The 23,458-nt window shown below is 39.9% G+C and overlaps 1 protein-coding gene across 2 annotated transcripts in view; it reads right to left on the bottom strand.

The window, feature by feature from the left end:
* pip5k1bb (phosphatidylinositol-4-phosphate 5-kinase, type I, beta b) overlaps positions 1-23,458 on the bottom strand; it is a 38,254-nt gene extending 14,796 nt beyond the window's left edge. The window contains exons 1-7 of one of the 2 annotated variants that reach the window (XM_078952277.1): positions 23,164-23,458; positions 9,783-9,867; positions 9,582-9,650; positions 8,539-8,669; positions 5,693-5,810; positions 3,197-3,349; positions 2,453-2,749 (exon numbers count right to left, since the gene is read on the bottom strand). In XM_078952277.1, the coding sequence (XP_078808403.1) occupies positions 2,453-2,749; positions 3,197-3,349; positions 5,693-5,810; positions 8,539-8,669; positions 9,582-9,650 (768 nt within the window). In that variant the 5' untranslated portion in view covers positions 9,783-9,867; positions 23,164-23,458. Of the gene's footprint in view, positions 1-2,452; positions 2,750-3,196; positions 3,350-5,692; positions 5,811-8,538; positions 8,670-9,581; positions 9,651-9,782; positions 9,868-23,048 lie in introns of both variants that reach the window. The other variant, XM_011479245.4, reaches the window with a different exon arrangement.

A 23,458-nucleotide genomic window follows, 5' to 3' on the forward strand; every position in this document is an offset into this window, starting at 1 on the left:
ACTCTCTGCTCTTACTACAGATCACAATGTCATCCAAAAACATTGTGGTCCACAGAGTTTCCTGAATTACTTAATCTGTCTGTCTGCCCATCACCACAAAGAACAGGAAGGAGCTCAAAGCGGATCCTTTGTGCAGTCCCGCTTTCATGTCAACCTCTTCTGTCACATCTCACCACTGTCTTGTAGCTCTCATCCAAGAACTGAACAACTCCGACGTTCTTCTCTGCTACTCCAGACTTCCTCATACAAAGCACAGCTCCTTTCTCTGGATCCAGCAATAGACTTTCTCTAGATCTACAAAGACAGAATGGAGCTTCATCTGACCTCCTCTGTTCTTCACCAGAAGCATCATCAAAGCAAACATCTGTGGTGCTCTTGAAACCAAGAAAAGCTACTATGAAAACATTCTGTTTCTCACAAAAGCTCACTTGTGACATCATCTTAGCTTTCACTACCCTTTCCCATAACTTTATTGTGTGATTCATCAGCTTTATTCCTCTGTAGTTTCCACATACTACCTGTCTCCTTTGTTCTTAAAAACAGAAACCAGAAGACTTCTCCATTCCTCAAACGTCCTCTCACTCTCCAAGATCTTGTCAAACAGCCCAGTCAGAAATCCTAATCCACCTCTCCCTCCTCTGTGACCGTCCAACCTGTCGGACGAGTCCTCATCCACCCTTTGTTCGGCCTTTGGCACCTCCACCTTGTGCTGCATCTCCCTTCACTCCTGTCTGCTGTTTTCTCAGTGTCCCTATCTTTCTTAGCAATACTTTTCTTCCCACCAACAAGTCTCCTTATCTGCGTTTCTGATTCCACCAGTCCACCACCTTCTGTTCTTCTGCATTCCTGTCCTAAACACCAATCTTACCCATCACTTCCTCACCACCTCCATTTACACGACGCGCGTGACCCACCCTCTGCAACTTTCACTAAAAAGTTTATGCAAATGCGCGTACGGGCTTCCGCTTACAAACCTCTCAAGTTCATGCACCAACACACAGCTTTTTGTGCTCTACCTACAAAAAGTGCATCCATTGAATTCACATTCAAAGTAAAACCAGTTCAAACTTTGACCAATCAGGCACTCGGATTTGGTAGTGACATACCAAAGGGCGTCCCTTTTCATTTTAGGAAGTGCCAAGTGTTTAAAAATGGATCATGAAGAGAAAATTCATAACAGCGTTTTTTGCCCGGCCAGAATTAGATGACACCAAGACTTTTACGTATCGAAATTGAGAAAGAAAAAGTCTGGGTCAGGATTCACAAGATTTACACCACTCTGACATTTGCACCAAGCTTCTTCCAACTCTAGCTTCAGGCGCTAATATCGCGTAGCAACAGTCCAGTGTGAACCACACGTTAAAATGCATGCTTTTAGCACGTTCTTGAACGCTCCGTGAACGTAGCATCAAAGTCTGCCCCAATCACCACTGTCTCCTCTCCAGAAAGATCCTGAATCTCCTCGTCCATCTCCCTCCAGAATGTATCCCTCTCTGGCTCATATCTTACCTGGGGGGACAGAATCTCTGACAAGACTCAACCTCACACCTCCAGCTTCAGAATCATCCACCTATCTGACCTCCTCTTCCAGAACATTCTAAGAGAACTCCTCCTTCAGGATCACTACTGCTCTGCTCCTCTTTCCATCCACACCATGATGAATCAGTTTGAACCTGCTCCAAATCCATAAGCCCTGCTCCCTTTCCATCTGGTCTCTTAAACACAGGATATCCATCGTTCTTCTTTTCATCATGTCGGCCAACTCTCAAGTTCTCCCTGTCAGTCTCTACGTTTAAAGCTCCTACTCTAAGAAATGTCCTCCTACCTTTCCTTCTCACTCTCTGCTTACAAACATGCTTTCCTCTTCTTCGTCTTCCACTAACAGTAGTTCAATTTCTCAGTTACAGTTGAATATATTTTAACTGTTGTCAATCCCTGCCAGAACTGATCCGGTATGAAAGTTCTGTTTGCGAGATCTCTAGGGTCCTTTGTCCTGTTTTTAGCCAAAATCCTACTGTTTCTCTTGTTTTGTTTCCTTTTGAGCTAAAACAAACCTTTTATTTTTCTACGCATGCAGGTTGTATTATTTTTTTTATAAAAGTAGATGAAATGTGAGCCTTTAGTTATGAAAATTACCTTCAAACCAAGGTCTGAGTATCTCATGATGCAAACCCTTTATACCATTCAGTCTTTTAGCTGTGCAAACCTGGGGCAAAATTAGAGGTTCACCCAAAAATTATACTCCCCCCCACCTCTTCCCTGGCAAGCACACTGGAATCTTTGTTCCACAACATTCAATACTTTCTGAAAGTCTGAAAAACTAGACTAAGCGGGTACATCAAAATATAAGAAAGCTGTCTACCAGCTTCCATAAGTGCTAATAGGAGTGAGGGGTAATGTTTAAAAAGCACCGTCCACTCCTCAAAGATTGTGCTCTAGAAAAACCACCTACCCGACAATCTCTCTGTAGGGTCTTCATTAGGTTGTTGTACGTCTCTGCGTCGAAATAAAGCCCGTTGTGCATGTCCTGAAAGTCCAGATCTTTGTAGGTGGGACAGGCTTTCTCCCTCTCCTTCCTGGACGCCCGTCTCTTGTAGGTTGACCCCTTCAGATCATATTTGTAGTGCATTTTAACCGAGCGTGGCAGCACGTTGTTCATCACGACCAGCCGAATGTTTATGCCACCAGACTGGATGCAGTACAAGCCGTAAAATTTGGGCAGCAGCGTGCGAGGATTCTGGTTTAAATTCTGTGGGTTTGAGACAGCACAGGGTTAGATTCAACACCCCTCCTCTAAACTCAGCATCACATTAAAAAATATGAAGATCATTTGGAGTATCAAAGTTAACATTTTTGAGCTAAAAACTCCTTGCTTTTGTTTAGAAAGATTCTTTTGCTGCTCCATTTTTTAGAGAACATTTGGAAATGGAATATTGGTATTTCAACTAAAACAAATATTCTAAAAACAATGTTTGATTCTATCTAAGGTCTGAAATCAATTTCCTGATAAGGTTGGGGATTTGTGTTGAGCCCTGTGAGAGAAACTTTGATCACAATTCAAACCATATAAAATATATAAGAAATATATATAAAAGATCTTACACAATTTTAAATCTGCAGCATCAATTCTTGCACATTTAAAACCAGATAATGCAACATTGCTCATGCATGGAGAGAAAAGGATGACATTTTTTACCATGTAGTATCCCGGCAGCAGTCTCTGCAGAAACTTGGCCTCTTTATGCTGGACAGTTTTAATGATGAACTCATCGTCGCTGGTCAGGTAGAAGAGAGAGCCGCTGGCGCCCGGGTTGACCAGTTCAATCAAAGGCTCATTTACAAGAGAGTACTGTGGATGAAAAAGTACTAACAAATCAGTCTAATGTTTGACAAGCAGCAAAGTCTGTCTTCCAAATTCCACAAAACAAAGGCGGCTTAAACACAGCAATAAAGTAAAAGACACAGCAGTAAAGGTTTATGTGAAAAAATATCTAACAACTTCAGCACAAAGTGTATCTTCTGTTTATTAAATACTAAAACATTGATGGATCTTTCTTGTTCTATGAATATTACATTAAACCCAAAAGCAAAAAAATTTTTCCCAACCAGATTTTACTAGGAGCCTTCATGCACCTCCATGGGAAAATGTGAACATGTGAAATAATAAGATGTTTTCAGGCTCTTTTATGAAGAAGGAAAATCTTTCCATCATACGACTAACTCTTCTAAGAACAAAACTAGTCGTCAGACTGATAACAGGCAGTGTAATCTGGCCTAATGATTTGGGATTTATGAATCACGAACAGCAATTTTCTGGCGCTGGACGAACACGGTAAGATTTCCCCCAAACCATAATCGTACTTTTAACCAAACGTCTAGTGTCCTCTAACATTAATAAGAAGTTTTTTTTTGTCAGTCATCATAATCTGCTTCACATCAGTTTGAAAAACTTTACTGCTTTGCCACAAACAGACAGCTAAGATTCAAAGAAACCCAAACTCATCAACTGGGGCAATTACATAACAAGAGCAGCACACAGCAGATAGAAAGCCTTCAGCCAAACAAGGCATTGCGATGTGATGGACAGCCTGTGAGAGCAGCAGACTGTTTAGGAGTGTTGGGCATTAATTGGTGCGTTACGGGAGCAACATGTTCAGAGGAGAAGCACCAAAGGCATCTGCTGTCCCTCTCCAGAGGCCGTCTGCACAGACAGACCTGCAGCTTGCTGCATTTCTATGTGCATCCATTCTCTCCTTTATTTGGGATTTTCTGAGTGGCCTCTAAATGAATTAATTGTCACCTAAGGCCCCTCAGTACATATAGCAAACACTCTCTTGTGCCTGATTCCTTTCTCTCACTGCTGCCTGTAAATTACATTAGTTTGTTCTGTTGTTTATTGTTCAAAATGACTTCAGAATGCAGCATGCCGGTCTTACAAAAGGCTAGGAGGCAGATGGGAAATAGGAAACTGGCGTCATAACAGGATAAAGTCATAGCGACATCACACAAAATCTAATTTTGTACCAAGAACAAAGAACACATGAATGGTCAAACACGTCTAAACCCTCTTTTTTTTAAAGTTAATTGAGACAACAATGACACGCGAGTGGAATAATGAACAGTCTGAGCTTCATTTGTGAAAATGCATGTTGGTGCAAACACAGTAGCTTTGTGGTAGGCTCAAAAAACTCCTTACTAAAACTTGAATACGTTTGCAAGAGAAAAACTTAACTAAACAATAGATAAAAACTTCTTCATTTTTATTGAAAACATTCAACATCTAAACAGTTTTAAAGGTTAGTTTGAGCCTTGAAACTGACTGAACCGGCAGATTTTGAAAGTAGTTCATTTCACTGATGACAGTGGTGTGAAAACATGCTAAACCTGTTTGCTGCTTTCTTTTTTAAGACATAGGATCCAGTTGCCTTTTATTTGTGAAACTGCCTCTGGTGGAATAAACATTGTTTGCAACGTGCAACATTTCAACTCAAAGGGAAACTGTAAATTCAGGGGAAGAAAAAAATCTGCTAGTGATCCTCAGGCTCTGCTGGTAAAGCTCAGTCTCGCACATTTTGCCAGTCTGGTCAGTGAGCAAATGCGACTTCAGAATTTCAGCTGGAATGCGGTCAGTTTGGGTGTAATTTCCAACTCAAACCAATGAGGCAAATGGAATGTAGACTCCTGCAAGGTTCCTGACAATGCAGCTCACTTACAAACCCCTAAGACACAGAGTTCAGCGGTATGACAACAACCCAGAGAAGCTGAACTGTGAAAGTCTTGACCTCATTCACAGAAATGCTTCTAAAATATCTTTAATTGAACGCTTTACGTAATAAATGAGCCAGAATTAAACCTCAAAGTTTGTAAATGTCATAAATGTCTAGAAATCCTTTACATTTAAATTTTATTGATTGCTTTTAAAAAAAGGTCATACTGGAAACTTTACGCTGTTGCTGTCTAGTTTTAGCTGGTTTATTTAGCCTTCGAATCGTTTAAAAAAAGGAATGTATGTAAAGAGGCAAAACATATTTAGATTTAAACTCAGATAGGCGAAAAGACACAGATTTAACAGACAGATGGGGTTTTGACTAGATGTTACCCCAAACTTTATCCTGAGTCCCAACCACAGGATCCCACAAACCAGCTCAACAGAAAAAAAGCCTTAACTAGAGTAGAAAGATTTTGGCCTTACCAGATAGTCATCTGGTTTGATACCAAACAGATCTCTGAAGTAGCGGAAGGCCAGCGGGGCGTATGTCTTGAAGCGAAAGTCTGGGTAATGATGAGCCGGGGTCAAGTTGCTTCCCTCGCTGGGATGAATCACAAACCACCACGGAAACCAGAATTATTTAATAAAAAAGAAAAAAAAAACATTAGAATCAATAATTTATAACAAATCCAAAGAGACAAAAGACTCAGATATAAAATAACTCAGATAAACTTGACTACATTCGTGCATGAACAGATCTCTGAAAAGTCAACTGCATTTTTATGACACAGGTGGTGTAGAGTTGTTTTCCTGGAGACTTAAAATGGCTCCGATTACTGCAGCGGAACAATATTTAACACCTGAAACTTAACTCGCTCAGGGAAAGCAGAAAAGCAGTAAAGAAGAACAATAACAGATATCTTTTATTCTTTTAGATTGTGAGAAGCTCTTACACAAGTTTTAACAATGGCTGACCCTGTTTTGTGAGAACCCCAGCTTGTATGTCAGGGACACACAAAAAAACCATGGCGAGGGCACATCGATAAGGCCAGCTAAAGTCTTTTATCAACCTACAAAATAAAAGTCTGTATTTTTGGTGCCAAATGTAAAAGTAGGCTAACTAAGATTTTGTTTCTTGGCCACCTGTAAATCTGGTTGCTTGGTTGATGCTTATGTGTTTTTTTCCTGAGGGCAAAAGAATAAAGGGATAAAGGCAGACAAACACCATGCATGTCTTGCAGCGAAACAGAATACTTGTAATCACTCTTTAATAAAATCTGACTGTCTCGTATAGCGTGCGAGGGCAACAACAATTTTCTGTCGTGGAAAACATTTAGCGGCCCTTGGAAACGTTTCATTCACTCAAGGAGCCATCTGCGTGCACGTCTGCCTGCTGAAAGACGCGTGCTGGCGGTTATAGATGCATGGACCAATGAACAGAAAGCCAAGTGTGTGGGAGTCGAAATGATCTGTGGCATGTCCGGCTCATCCAGAACCACATTGACAGGGCAGATGCTGCTTACAGAAAAAAACTTGAAAATGTCAAAAGAAATGGAAAAGAAGAAGATAAGTTTGAAAAATAAGAGAAAATAGGAATCATGAAATGATAAGTTGAAAAAGCAGGGTTTGTATGTTTGCACTTAGCAAAAATGAAATGCTTCAAGAAGGCCAAAAGGGAATAACTGTTAAATAGCTGAAAAAATGTCAGGATTATAACTCATTTAATGTCTGCGATGTCTATTTTTTAACCAAAACCAGCTAAAAATAAAAATAAAAAGCCAAAGTAAAGAAGCAGTGAAAAGCCAACCTTGGAATCAATCACATTTACACTCATCTTAATATTGACATTGAGAAGGAAATGTAACAAACATTATTTAACTTATTTTTCTATTATTTCTTTTGATTTCTGAGCCACACAAGCTGAGACATGTCCCAACACTCATCCCAGTTGGGCTGTTACAAAGAACAATAGCAAACTTTGGTCGTCTCAGAGAACTGGGACATTGAAAGGTCGGTGTGCGTGCCAAGAACTGGGTTTGCATAAACCATGCTGAGTTTGCATATCTCAGAGCTGCAGTGAAAAGGTAAACCACACAAATATTTCCTCGTTGGATTGATACCATCTTCCTAAGGCTGCAAAGTTGAAGAAAAAGTCTGTAAGTAATGTTTCTGTAAGAAGATAAGGAAATTATTAATATCATTAACTACAGCATAGGGCGAAATGGTGGAGTAGTGGTTAGCACTCTTCTCCTTCTCACCCTCACAGTGAGAAGGCCCTGGTTCAAATCCCAGCTGGGTCCTTTCTGTGTGGAGTTTGCATGTTTCATAGGTTGACCGGTGATTCAAATTTGTCTCAAGGTGAGGAATTTGAGTGAGTGTGTGTGGCCCTGCATCCCATCCAGGGTGTACCCCACCTTTCCCCAACAGCTGGGACAGGCTCCAACAGCCACATGACCCAAAAGGGATTAAGCAGGCTAAGGAGATGGATGGATAACCTGACAGTTTGAGATATTTGTGAAACGCTTAGGTGTTTTAAAAAACACAATCCTAAGTAACTGTAAATTAAAAACTAAAATCATACTTTGGCTAGAAGAAACAAAGTCTTATCCGAAAGGATGCAAAAGAAGTTTTTTAGTACTTAGAAAATAAAACTGATCCCTGCTATCACACATCTCAGAGTGAAATGATTTTTTTTCTTCACATTTCACTGATTTCACAGCAGTGAGAAATGTTTCAAAAACCACATGGCGATTTAATTTGCCAATCAAGCACTTATTGGAGGTCGACTGCTCAGCTCCATCATCTTTCTCCGGTTCCTCCATTTGGACTGATGGCAGGACGGGAAATTACCCTGAACCTAAATAATGTTGGCTCCTCTTGAAGTAGAGGAATAAAGAAATGGATTATATGTGATGGAAAACTAGTCACAAACATGAAAGTTAAATATAATTCCAGAAAATTTGGAAAAGGGTCCAAAAATAGCATCTCAAGTGTGATATTTGACTATTAAATAATGTAAAAAATGTACTTAAAAACAGTGACCCATATTTGTTACTAATAAAAACAGAGCACAGTGTCAGCCTTAAAAAAACTTTAGGGACAAACAAAATCAGACTTGAAGGAATACTGGGTGATCTGAATTTATGGCCTGTGGCAGGATCCAACTGTTTAACATTTCCCTCCATGCTTCAAGACTTACAGTGGAAATTCTTACTTTGGAGAGAAATGATGATAAACTCACTTTGCAGTATTGACACCAATATTTTTAGAAGGGACAACCAGAGGCCACATGTCCCTCTAAATATGCTTAGCAGTGAAATTGCACTGACCTGGGCAGGAAGACGCTCTCCACCACATAGAAGTCTTGCATAAGCACATCTCTGTCTGGCTTGGAGGTGAGGTTTCCCACTGTATAGCCAATGCCAAGCTGAATGGCTCCTTTAAGGGCAGATGACGTGGTCTTGATGTGAAGACAAGAAACATTGAATTAGCTGGCCTGCAGGATACTGTCACGGTTATCCCAGTAAGACATACATCGTTTGATGAAAACCTTACAGGCTGCAAAATAAGATGCAAAGCATTTTTTTACACACTTTAACAACAGGCCTCCTAAAAATAAGTCAAAAAGTTTTAAAACTTGAATATTTTTCTTTAAATAGTAAAAATAATTCTGCTAATAGGGTAAGAAAAAGAGTCTACCAAGAATTCTTATTTCAAGAAAAATATTCTAGTCATTAAGATACGTTTTCTTAAAGTAAGATGATTTTGCTATCGAAAAACATGCTTAAAAGGTTAATTTTTATTGCAAGACAAAAAGACAGCGGTTTTAACTTTTACTTTCTCAAGATTCAGACTTTGCAGTGCAGCTACTTGTATCAAGTGTTCAGCTTGATACAGCTGAGTTAAATCTTTAGCTGTCTAAATGGATTAAACAGCAAAGCACATTGAAAGTAGAATTATTTGATGCCTAAGAATCAGTACAGTACACACAGATTACTGCTAGATTTCAATTTTGTTTTATTTTATGAGGATCTGCCATAAAGTACATCGAGTGTTTTTCATGATAAAGAGTTTATAATACATAGCCTCATGGCTACATTTTTGTAAACACTGCCCTTTACAGCTAATTATTGCTTTTTTTTTTTAAACAGCACTCAACTGGTTTCTGGCAGCTGCCTCTTACGCGGGTCAGGACATTATGTGCAGCAGCAGTAGGACATTTTAAGCACTCCAGTGAATTCCTTTTGGTGTTGTTGGCTCTAAATAGCAGCATTGACCAAAAATGTTATGTGAACAGGCTCCTGTTCATTATAACAGGGAGGGATGTAACATTAAAACGGAGAACAGAGAAACTTTTGTTTGGAAGTTTCACCTTTTTGTAGGTCTTTTCTTTGCCTGTACTCCGGGGTCGCCCCGTCACATTTTCACTCGTGGTTGACATCTAAATACGCACACAGAGAAATGGAATAATGAATTGGGTTGTTTAGATGCATCTGTGAGCAGGATTATGGGAGCATATTTGGTCCCATCCAATAAAACTTAGTTTTCAGTCAGATTATGAGCACAGACTTACCTTGCTTCAAAGCTGAACCGTGCCTGATGAACAGCAATCAGGGCAACAGCTCCTTGTAATCAGAATGAGCACTCATGGGGGGACTCTGTAGGAGAATAGACACTTAGAGTCACTATTGTGCAAAAAAATGGACTCTGCACTACAGTAAGAAATGATGCTTCAAACTTAAGCTGTGACGAGTTCAGAGTGGAATACATCCACCAGCAATAAGAACTTAATTAACCGTGAAAGACGGGCATGGTGTCCGTCTCAGCGTAGCATTTCAGCTTCGACTCACGAGATGCTTATTTCTATAAGCTTCTTGACATTGTTTTCTGACTGTCTTCTTTTGCTGCAGCAACATCCTAATCAAAGACGGCTGCAGAAGGAGGATAAAAGGGCTCAAAGCTTCTGACTGCAGCACCACCAGGAGTTGAATGGACTACAGCACTGCAGCGTGACTGCTCTCTACTGCACCATTCTCTGCCACGATGTTGTTTTGGTCACACGTCATTCCTAAAAACATTGCCAGAATGACATAAGTCAGAGTGTCTGTGGTTCAACGTCTGTCCTTTCGAAGTGAAGGTGTACAGAAACACAGATGGGGAAGTTAGAGTCCAGCACTCTGACGAGCTCTGGCAGGCCTGCAGTCACTGTGCCACCTGCATATAAATTCACCTGCTGGGCCCCGAACCCTGAGTGCATGACATGATTCTGCTTCATCAGCATCTGACCTGCTGTGTCCTCCAGTCAGCTGTTCTCTGACCGCCAGTCACATCTCCAACTTAGCATAACATAATGTGTGAAGAAATTACAGAGAGATGTCAAAATAAACACTTAGACTTTACTGACACCTGTAAAAAGTGCTGCGGAGATGACAGAATTCAGTATAAAATATGTTTCTTTTTCATTTAATGGAATGCACTGATGTATATCTAAACTATGCCGCCAACCCTACAAGCTATTATCTCTGAAAAGATCATATCTGAGCTCCAGTTCATATCCTGTATTTCCCTGTGGAATTTATTCACATGTAAGCCCACATCCAACTTTTTGTTTTGTGACTGCCATCCACATAAATTAGAGCCCCGTATAAGACAGCTATTGATCAGAATTCACATCAATAGAGTGGGTGTTAATCCACCTGCAGCATTCCTCGTATGACTGCATGTGAGCTCTGAGGCTGAGGAATTTTAACGAGCAGGCCTGTCTGGCTCTGAGCTCACGCCTGGCCGGAGTGTCGCTGTCAAAATGAAGCACCAGTATTTCTCTCTGCCTCTCACCTGACCCAACACACCCTGGGAGCACTCCGACAGACCGTTTCCAGAACAATCCACGAGAGGCCCGATGCTGCGCTGCACAACAGCGGCTGCCTTGTTCACCTCTCAACTCAAACAAGGCAGACTGATGGATGGACACAAGAATGGGACATGGAACGACTGTGTCTCGCCCGTGCCACGCACACACCTTAAGCAAATGCCACACATTTTTCAAGAAATGCCTGGAAACAATAGAGTCCTGTCACACCAAAGAAAAGCAAGTTTATTTATACTATTGTGACTTTTGTGCCCATAGTTACTGTAAATCCTCCAGAGTCAACTCTGAATCCTGACTCAGTTAGATAAAAGTGGCTTTTGCCTAAGAAATGTATGTATAATTGTATCAGAAAGCTACATGATGTTAGGTAACTGAAAAGATTACTCCGGATCATTTCAAGGCAGTCAGACACAAAAATGGCTGATGGATGAGTCGAGGTTTTAATTAAAATCAAATTCAGCGTGGAGCCATGTTAATTACTAGGTAACATTCCACTGACAGAAAAAATGGAAACACAGGAACTTCACGCAAACACACTTGAGAACAAATCAAACACTGGTTCCCATACCACGACCCCTCCATGGTTTCAGTCTTATTGCCAAGGAAACAGGTCAGGTCCTGGGGAAAAACTCTTGAGGTTAAACGTTCAGGCAAAGAAAATGTTTTTCTAGGATGCCGACCGAATTCATCAAAAAAAAAACTGGCAATCCTCCTCCAACAGTCTAAAAAAGATATCTGGTAGAGCAGGCGTTTCTGTTACCAAGCTGAGATTTACCATACACAGGTTTCCCATTTGCTCTGCTTTGACTCAGTCTCCAGCTACTATTGGATTAATGCAGCAGACAACATACATAATGAAGAATCAATAACAAAGCAGCGATGGAGAGCACTCAGGACAAAACGGCTGGGCCGACATGACCCCAACAGTCTCCCACTGAGACATTAGATAAGGACGGCGATCTGGGATTTAAACTGACACAATCAAGAAGATGCATGTGTGGACAGTTTAGCCAGCCAGAAGGGAATCTGCTTCATCATCTTAACTGTTCTCATCCCTATATAGTCAACTCTGGGGGTATATTAAACATTACTCTATAATCTTTACTCTATTTTGGGTAAAATCTCTGCTGAGACTAAAAACAATCTCAATTTTACCAGAATGATTCCCAGCAAGATCCTTTGCATTGAAATGAAATCTGTTGATGGAATAAACAAAACATCACCTCCTATTGATAGGCTCCATGTGATGTAGCACGTTGTGTTAAGCCTATTTAGGTAAGAGTTACTTCTTTGAAAAGCATAATGACTTGTTTTGGACCAAGACTTTGGGAGATTTGCTCCCCCATGGCAAAGGCAATCTCCCACTAATGATCATTATCTACCACATAAAAGTCACAGTAGTTTGGGAATAAAATATTTTTAGAGTGTTTGAACTTGAGCCACAGACATCCAGCATGGTGAGACACGCAGAGTTGGAGCAGAAGCCAGCAGCACGCTTTAGACAAACCACCGTCTCGATTATGAACAGATTTCTGACAGCACAGACTGTCTGACACGGCTGAGGGGCAACATGACGTCTTGGCTTTGGGGTGTTCCTCTGTTTCTCCCCCACACCTGCAGCCGTGTTTGTTTGTTTTGTTCTGTATCATCTGACAGATCAGCCAACAGAAAATCTGTGAAAAATTTACCAGGAGCTGCAGAAACCACACTGAACGGTCTGAACGGTGAGAAGAGATGATGCATTTATAAATTTGATTTAACATTGTTGATAGGATGGATTTACTCCCAAAGAAAGGTGAAACGACACATTTCTCAGAGAATACTTAGATAAAATTAGGATTTTTAGCTCAAACATCTGGAGCTGTGAAAACACATGACACAAGTTTATCCCGTGGGAAATCTGAGAACAAATAGACCAAAGAATATAAATAACCTAATAAACAAGCCCAAATAGCAGATATGGTTAAAAATTAGACATTAATGTATATTTAAGCAGCACTTTTGCAGAGGATGCAGGTGTATAAAAAACTACAGAAAATATAATTCTACCATAAAATATGTTATGATAGAAAAAATATAGAACTTCCAATGCAAACGTACCAGTGGTCTAAATACATTTTGTTGTATAACATTAAATGTTAGACCTTTGCGCTCTGTGAAATAATAAAATACAAAAGGTTTACATCTGTGGGCTAACTTTGACCTTTTAAATTCGACAGGCACAAAAGATGCAGGGGGGGGGGGTAATGGAGACGACGGAAAAAGAAACAGAATGAAGATCAAAAATGTTCAAAAAACATGTTAATTACTTTATTTTTATTCCCAATTTAAAAACTTTATTCATAAAATCTGTGAATAGTCTTCCTCTCATTAACTAAACCTTTGACCACATGTCTTTTTGATTCCCTGCTGAGAGCTGTGCTCTTTCAAGCCTTTCACTTGAAGATAGCCAGTGCTTCTGTGTCTGCCTTTTGCAACTGCACTGTGACAGAATTAGCTGTAAATACTCAGCTCCAGCTTTCTTTCATGCCTAATCAAATCAGTCACACAACAGGAGCAAATGTCAAGTTCGATTTAATGCAAAGTCACAACTGTTGAGCTGGAAAAAAGAAAAATGCTGCTGTAAGTACAACAAAAAAAACAAAATTTAAAATGCATTAGAGTTAAAAGATTTTTTTGTAAAATGACAAAAAAAGGGTCTATAATTTTGTTTTACTTTTTTTTATTTAAACCACTCGTTTTATCAAAAACATGATCAGTTTTTCATTTCATTAAAACTTGACATGTCAGAGTCTTGTCTGCAAAGTAAAAGCACTTGACACATGCTTAGGAACTGTTTGTATTTTCAGTCATTTTGCACAACTCCCATTCATTTTTTTACATATTTAACATCACAAAAATGAGACTTCAGTGACTGGTTACCACTTGACTTTACAGAATTAATTACTTTGAGAAAATAACAATGCCTGAACGTGTGTTTTTGCAACCAATATTCTGCTACTTGGAAGCCTAAATTGTGTTGATCCTCATCCAACAACCGCTGACCCCATCAGTAGACACCTTGCAGCAGCAGGAAGGAGCGTAACCCCATTCTGCTCCTTTTAGACAGACTGTGAGGCTCTGCCGAGGATGAGTTTAGACTCAATGCAGCCTTTGGGGAATGAAAATTCCAACTTAAAAGGTGAACAAGATCAGAATAAGCATGTTAAAAACCGCATTAATAGCATTTACTTGCAAAAAAAAAACCAGAAAGGAGTTTCAGAGGGCCCATTTTTGTCATTCAGGGTGCAACTGAAATTGAGTTCCACTCTGCATGGGAGACGGCGAAGCCGAGGTCACCCTCCGTGTCCACAGAGTCACATGACTCAGCTGAGCGAATAGAGGGGGTGAGCAAAACATAGCGACCAGTATATGGAAAGTAAACAGGGATAATGTCTCACTAAGACACAGAAGCAGGCCGAAGCCCTGAGTGATACTGTGCAGCATGACACTCACTCAGACAAGGGCTTATTATAGCAGGGTTTTTATATGCAGACTCTAGACATCTAAGCTAGCCTCAGAATGCAATGGATGGTGTGTGTGTGTGTGTGTGGGGGGGGGGGGGGTAACATGGCTCAATGGTGGGAAAGACAAAAGAGGGTTTATCGTCCATTTACTAACCAGACACTGAAGTTTCAAGTGCATTTTGTTAATTTATAGAATTGGGGAAGCTAAATATCGTTGGGCATTGCTTAAAATGGAATGGTTGCATGGTTCTTGGAAGACAAACGGAAAGAGGAACACTTTCGTCTTCTTCAAGTTCTTTATTCTGTACGTGACTGTTTTCTCTAGCCGGTTAGTGCTCACTGAGCCAGTTCTCTCCTTCCTTTCTGCCTCCTCGCATTCCCTCACATTCAAGTTTGCTTCTGCAAACTTTCTTCATATTAGGGGATTCAACAGGGCCAAAACAAAAACAAACAACACAACCTCCAAATAATCTGAATTCCTGAGAGAGTGCCAACCTGTCACTCCGCCAGCAGATTTCAACCAACCAATCGTTTTGCAGCACAGAACAATTAGAGGCCAATCACTGCCGTGAACCCCCTTCAAGCATTTTCCTTTGCCCTTTCAAAGCTGGTGCCAGCGTGCTCTGCAGCCAGGGAGGGGAGGCAGATCGCTTAAGAGGTCATTAAGATGGCATTGATATTACTGGGAATGTTTGCATCCGTGCTACGCTGCAACACAGACGGTCGGGACAAATTCAAGAACTTCCCTCAAAGGGATCAGCAGACGATGTATCTTGTAAATGAACACAAACATTTTTGTGCTTTGTATGCCGGGGAAATCTGACAACACAATGTGTGTCAAGTAGCAGAAACGATTGGGGCAGAGCATATTTTGATTGTAGACTGCTGTCGTCAGCTGTTATCTCTGAGTGTTGACATGTTCAGAACAAATGAAGACTAATGAAATCTAAATTCCTCAGTAGGGCAGCAAAATTTAAATTTATACCAAAAATAGTTCAAAGTCAGTCGTGGAGACATTTGGTGCATAGGGAATGGGGAACTCTTGCCAAATAGTTTATATCACAATTCTGCTAACAGATTGACTGACAACAAAACTATTACCGTAAGTTCATCTTTCAAATCACGTTGGTATTATTATTCGGCTTGTATAAATTAAAACATCTGAAGAAAATTTTTCTCCTATCTTTTTGAAGGGCAAACCTTCAAACTAAAACACAAAGTGCAAACTCCTCACATTTACCTTCTCCAAACCAGATCTATCAACACCAGACCCTTGAAATGGTACCATGATATGAAATAATCAAAGTTTAAAAACCACAAGAAGAATATATTATTCTGTTTTCACCTTTATTTATGGCTAATTAAATTCAAGTGCCCCTTCCTCATTTATCACTATTGTTTTAGGATGGTCAAGGAAGTAAAAATCTCCATCCTTGTTCCAGAAAGCTCTTTGGACTTATCCAGTTGCCAAAGAAAAGATGCTTTACGGATGAATATCTAAGATTGATTGTTCTTCTGTGGAGAATAAACTGTGTGTTTGCAATCATCTAGCAACATTGAGCGCTTTATATGTTTGATAAGTAAACACACATTTGCTCCCCTTTCAGTGAGTTGTAACTGTTGTGTGTGTAACATGAATAATAAGATTGCAAGAGCAGCAGACACTATCTACGCATCAACACTTCAAAAACAGATTGTTCCTGTAACTAAGTGTCCGTATAAGGGTGATAATCACTTTCTTTTCAACAAATGGCTATACTCAGAACAATAAACTGATGCTTTATCCACTTTGTTTTGCTTTTAGAGCTACAACTATTTTCATTTTTATTGGCATTTATTGTTTTATCTTTTTTTTTTTCAAATGTTCACTAGCTTTAGAAACAGCATGGTGTTTGGTTAGGATAAAACACTTTTTTTTTAAACTGTACAGTGCTTATTTTTTTGCTAAACATTCCCACATTATCAGAATCTAGCATTGTCCATACCTGAACAGTATTACTTACTTCCAAATCATTAAAGAGTTAGACTATTTAGAAGTAAGGTTTCTCATGTGTATTAGCCGGTTGGATGGCTCAGTAGGCTCCGTGTGGGACTGGCGCATGGGAAGCCAGAGTTTGTTTCCCGGGAGGCATGATGAGCTGAATCCAGTGTGGGTCCTTAGGCAAGACCACTCACGCTTGGTCTGGGCCTCCCTGTGTCGGTCCCCAGCCCGGGTAAGAAAAAATACAGGGTTGTGTCAGGAAGGATATTCGGAGTAAAAACCTCTGCCAAACCAAATGTGCATATTGGTGAAAGCTGATTTGGCGACCATTGAAGGGACGTGCCGAAAAGGGAACAACCACGTTCATCGTGTTCATCAGACAGTCATGAAAACTCTGATAATTTCTTTCTTATAACCCAAATGAAAACCTCGTCTACCAGCATATTGAGAAAATGCTGAATGACACAAATGATTAAAAGGAAATGAGGAATGACTGTCTAAAAATGGCCAAATAAAGCTCTAAATATTGATGAGCTTTTCTCATTTTTCAACAGAATTAGTCTTAAAGATACAACTTATACTAAAAGCCACAATAAAGTAAGAAAAAAAAGACGCTTCATATCCATCCTGATGACAGAATAACTCATTTCCTACAGTCACATTATGTACTGTTAATTATTTCTTTGTCATAATTTTCTTTTTATGATTTTCTGCCCGGAAAAAATGGAATACATACCTTCAAAATAAGTACACAGGGGATTTATTTTAGCAGTATTCTGGACGTAAAACGTCTTTGATAAATTAAAAAAAAAATTATTTATCTTTTAGACGTTTCTCAAAGGATGGATCTGTCACGTTATGAGGGAAAAATTCTCAAAGTCCAAATAATAAAAGATGAGTTATTGAGAGTACTGACTCCTGACTGAAAGCCGGTGTCAAAGCAGCATTTGGTATGTGCTGATGTAAGTGCTGCCTGGCCAGTGAATGAGGACAATAAAACAGATAACGCAGTGAGAGAGACTGGGCAGCACAAACTGAGCTTAGATGGTAGTACCAGCACACTATGACTAAACAAAAGCCAAGAAGTGAGGGGCCTCAAAATGGCCAGAGGATGGTGGTCTAATTTCATGACAGGTTGATGTCAGGGGCCTCCTTTTTCATTAGCACCCTGATTCACCCAATTAAAACAAATGGTAGTCATTTCACTTTTGTGTCAGACGTAAATAAATGGCGAGAATGTGGGATTCTTTCGCAATAATGTCTCCTGTGCATCACCTTTTTACGTTCTGTGAAATAGCTGTGTCACTTCCCATCAAGAAGAAACTTTGATAAAAGTAGCTTTAAAGACCCACTCTGGTGATAATTGTGTTTTTAACATGTTCTTATGGCATTTTTCTCATGACAGAGGACACATATAAATAAATGTAATCTTAAAATTGTATTTCTGAGTGATCCTTTGTTCAAATCATTCTGAATCAGAAACAAATGAAAAAAGGCCGTTGGAAAAAGCTTGTAGGTGTGACGAAGAAGCTACAACAGCACGCAACAAGCTCCCTGCTTCGCCCCCTTCTGATGCATCCACTTGCAGACAAAGAGATCCATGTGCATCCTTGTTTTCCTCATTGAGCTGGCATCTGGCTCAAAACTGTACGGCTGGATAGCTCCGATATTGTTCGGCATTTTTGCTGCACCGGTAATGTTACGTTGGGGTTGTGAGGGGCTGTAAGCTAATGGGAGAGTATGAAAACAAAGGGAGGCTGGGAAGTGGGGGCAGGCTTACTCCGCGCCAACAGTCCCACCCACAGCTCATTTTTAAAGAACTACTGCCGTTCTGCAGAAACTATGTTCTAGAAAACAACACAGGTTTTTGATTTTGGCTAAAACTGCATAATCATAATTAAATAATTAATTAAAAGACCACTGGGAACACTTTTACGATAGTTTAAAAGATTATTGTAGTGGGACTTCAAGTCAAAATTTGATATGAACATGACTAATTTTGGATTGACTGCATTTTCATCAGAGACACGATTTCACACTTTCCTGCTGAAAGCTAAAAAACTGTTATCCAGACATGTTCATTTAGCATCACAAACCTGTGTGTTCATTAAATCCATAATCATCAGAGCGCTGCGTATTTACCCGTCGTCTTAGAACATTAGGAGAAGGAAAATAGAAAGCAAAAGTTCCTTCTTTATTTGCTGGGATGTTTACCACTTTATCATGATTGGCAATCGTTGGCCAATGATTAATCAAAACGGTGACATGAAAAGTGGTAGCCATGGTAAGAGAGTAAAAAGAAAAAGATGGAAGCAGCATGAGCGCATCTCTCAAATGCCCTTGAACAAGACGGTTCTTTTGAACTGCTCTGATATAAACTAATAAATCCTGTTTTGAGCAGAAACTGAAGTATACATTAAAGTATTTTTTTATTAAGAACATGTAAGTTTGAATTCATAAGAGGATTGCTGACTACTTTCTAAAATGGAATGCTCCTTTTGTGTTATGTCGCTTTTCATCCAGGATCCAGTAGCTATGGTGAGTGTGGATATCACTCCAGGCAAACACAAACATTACAAAGTTTACGGTCACAACACAGCAAATTTTTATCAGCATATGATAAATATGACCACACCCTCCTGTGCAAAGAAAACCTTTCAGTTGATATTTAAAAAAAGCTCCTGACTTACTGTCTTAACCAGACCCACACGCTTGCTAATTTTGAACAACACAAGGAGTTCTCTTTGCCCAAACATCACAAGACTACAATGGAAGCTGTGCAGTCGCCAATTATTATGATTTTTCTTTGAAGGAAGCTCAAACACAAGTATTAATGTACAACATTATTGGAAAATGTAAACAAACTAAAATTGCTGCGGGCATAGCAATGCAATCCTGTAAGAGACTGCAACAAACCCGTGTTCCTTAAAAAAAATAATAAAGGGGGGGGGGGCACCTCTGCTGCAACTGTTACAGGGGACATTATGCATTTTGTACTAAAAGCGACTTATCAGTGCAAAGGCAGCAGGCGGCACAGGATGGAACTCTGGAGGGGTAAGAAGGGAATTTGCATAAATGGTTTTTCCTTTCAAACGTCCCGTCGATCAGGTGTACCCACCTGGACCAACTACCTCCAGAGGGTAAACAAACTCCAACAGTCAAGATTTGCATGATCATTTGTTTTTAGCAATATTTTATACCAAACATTATCTAGTTTACTAAAACTACATAATACGGTTTGTAATGCTTCAAAAAAACAACTAAAAGGTGAGGATGTACACTCACTGCATTCGGTTTCAGGACCTCACTGACTAAAGGTGGTTTCAGACTGGGAAAACCGTTTGGTCTGGACCCAATCCGCTAAATTTTGTCCGGATTGAGTCCTGAACCTTGCGTTTGGTCTGTATTCAAACTGCTGTCAAGGGGACTTTCCTGGTTCAGACCAAAGCTTGTAAACAAAACCATGTGACTAAAGATCTTTTCAGTCATTGGTCAGGAACTATGAGGACAGGGTAAAGCAACTAGAGGCAGAAATTATGCAAGTCTTGTGCTTTTAGTTCATTCAAACTTTATATTTCGCTTACAAGTTTTGAATGTCTGTATCAACGTCAGGTACAACACTTTTTACTCACTGTTTTGGTCTGGTGGAGGCACACTGTAGGGCGATTACTGGCAAGAAGACAGCTAAGAAGGTACGCTGATAAGAGTTTATGATGTATAGCTTGTCGCGAAAACAGTGAGAAGCAATGTGTATCACATTAAAAGTAGCTTTGGTGAGCCTTTAATCTTCTGATTATGTTTCAGTGAGTTGTTGTGTCTCATTTTGGTGTTGTGGCATTATTTTAAGAGAATTCTGTTAAGGAACAAGGAAGCTTTTAGGATGACATCACCTGTTGGACACGTGCCATGTAACAAAACAGAAAAGCATGTAAGAAGCGTTGAATGTTTTATAATACACATTCTAACAAAAGAACAGTTGGACTCTTTTTTTTCTGTTTGATAACACGACAATAATTGCTTTATATTTGTCCAAAGTCATCTGTTGTTACATTCCTACTCTGTCGGCTACGGTGGCCAATTTGGTTCAGTTGCTCCGCTCCGAGGACGGACTGTATTCAGACTGAGGAATCTTAGATTGAACCGAAGCTCTGTCCGAATAAAAACGAACCGAGACCAACTCAACAGATGGATCCGAGAGCGGTTCCTGGTCGGACCAGGGTCTGCTTGGGTGTCTTCAGAATGAAAATTTTTTCTGGGTCATCAGGGGAAACGAACTGTAGTTCATTTTAAGCAAATCAAATGTGTCCAGTCTGACTACTTCCTAAAAAAGCTTCACAGCATTACACCTTTACCACAATGTTTCATTATGGAGGTGTGAATTAAGGCTAGGGAGTCGGTGTGAGACATTTAACCCTTGTGCTATCCTATGACCCCACCCTTACTTTGACGTGTTCTCCTTACCAGGATAGAAGGTGAATAAAGGTGAAGAAGATTTCATGTAATCCATGGACACCAGTGAAGATCACAAATCATTGAAGAAAAAAGGTTCAGCGCACTGTCTTGTGGGGTCCAGATGACCCAACTCCCAATGTTAAAGGGCCTTGGGTGGCACAAGGGCTAATTTGGAACAGGGAGTATTTATTTGTCAAACTCCATCCAGCTCAGCAAGCTTTTTGGAGCTTATTCCCCTCAGGTGGTAGCAGCAGCTGCTGGAAATAAAAAGGTCCTGACTTTTTCCACAGATTATTCAACATTTTGAGACTTTTTCCTTTTTTTATCAGCCCATTACACCACTCAAGCATTGCCATGCATTATATTGTGCGCAGCAGCATTGAAACGGCAGTCACATTATTGCATGCTAGTGTTACCACTAAATCAAAACTAATTATTTGTAGTTTGTTATTAATACCATAAAAATACAGTTAAGAAAAATCTGGCCTAAGCAAAATTATTTAGGTCAATTCTACTTTAAAAAATATCTTGATTTGATTTTTTTGTGTTTTTTTTCAAGCAGCACTTTAAGAAAACATAAGTTCTAGAATATTCAAAGCTTTAGAAATACACTTTCCTGAAATGAAGTGAATAACAGCATTGGCTAAGTTCCCAATGCTTACGTGTTGCCTCAAAAAGGGGTCCCTGTATTTGTCCAGCTCCATTGCAGTGCTGCATTTGACACCCCTCATTTTAGAACAAAGGCCTGAACGCAGCATTGGGATGAAAAGCCTCCTATGTACTGTTGTTGTTCTGATGACATTCATCTATTCAACCTGAGGAAACTGAGCTATAACTATAATTCCAAGGCTGTTCTGAAACCACTTAGACGTTGTCCTCTTTTATCTTTAGATTTTTAAGAAGCTGAAAGAGTTTTCAAAAAATAAATGATTAGCCACAATACTCTTGATGGCTATACTCTAGGGGCCACTGTGATGACGGATGTGGACGACTTTTATGGTTTGAAAATCTCCAAAGAACCTTTTTTTACTACTACTACTAGATGAGAAGCATCCTTTTCCTAAACTGATGCTGAAAACTGGTCTATGCGTTAAACTTATGATACTATTGATTTTAGTGATTTGATTGATTTAACCGCTATCACTGTTTTGTGCGTGTGCTTTGTTTTATTTTACTGTACACAGTTTCTCATCCTGACATTTTGTCTTATGTTAATTGTACAGCACTTTGTAATCTCGATTTCGAAAAGTACTTTATAAATAAAGTTTATTATTATCATACCATTCAACACTGCAATGCTGTTGTCACCACAGTTGTAGAAGCTCTTTTTTCTTTTTTACTTCTTTTTATGATCATTGTAGGTGGTTGCAGTTGTGGGCAGGAGGGATATCCTTTTAGTGTGAGGCAAGATCCAATGAAACCTCTGGCTGAAGGCCCTCTGTTGTGTTATGAAAAGGTTGCTCTGGGTTTGCCGCTATAGTTTTTATTTTTCTAGGCATCCTTCTTCAAATAATCAGCTCTAGAGGCTGCAGAGCAGAACCCAGAACACAGCCAAACCCTTTAAGAGTGAGTCAGAACCAGCCTGCATGAGTTCAGACCTCTATGTCCTTCTAAAATAATCACCTGGTCCAAAACTAAAGGTAGGGAACATTCAAATCAAATCCAACTTTATTTATAAAGCAGAAAAATCTCCAGATTCTTCCAGCATTACATTCAACCTTTTGTTTTTTTTTCTTGACCTTGATCTCTAGTTTCATTATCTCTGATTTTTATGTGTCATTATTTTTATACATTCTTCTTAAGTCTTGTTGTGGGAGCTTTTTCTCACCCTCTTTCTACCTTTAAGATGACATAAATCACTAAAAAACCAGCATAAAGTTAATGAGGGTTGAGTTAATGACAACTATCATGAAAATGACTATTATGACATGACTTTCTCCTTAAGTGTATTTTGGATAATATTAGAAAAACTGTACATTTGAAGAAGAACAAAAAAGACAGACCAGATCACGTGCCTGAGCTGAAGCTCACCTGCAATTTTCCACCTGTCGCCACAAAGAAAGCTTCAGGTCATCTGTTGTTATAAACGCTTAGAATATTCCGAGTGGACCAGACAAAACAGCGTTTTGAGGTTCATCCAACTCACAGTGTTCTTCTCTGTGGTCTCTTCTTGTCTTGACAAATCTGTTCCTGCGTAGCTGCTGCAGTCCTCCCGGAACAGCTTTTCCTTCCAGCTGACGCTCCCAAACTGCTGAAAACACTCCGGTTCTGCACTGGAAAAGCTTAGCCCCGTACTTGTCTGCGCAGCAGGCGGAGCGTGTCCGGTTGGAGTCAGTCTCCTCCGCAGAGTGCGGCAGCAGCGGCAGCGGCGGCGGCAGCAGCCGGTGTGTCTGCTGGATTCCTGCCCTGCCTGTTTTCTCCCTCGGTGTCTGAGGACGGGT

Source organism: Oryzias latipes, chromosome 9 (genome assembly GCF_053564925.1).
Source record: "Oryzias latipes strain Hd-rR chromosome 9, Olatipes_Hd-rR_3.1".
In the NCBI taxonomy this organism is placed as follows: Eukaryota; Metazoa; Chordata; class Actinopteri; order Beloniformes; family Adrianichthyidae; genus Oryzias; species Oryzias latipes.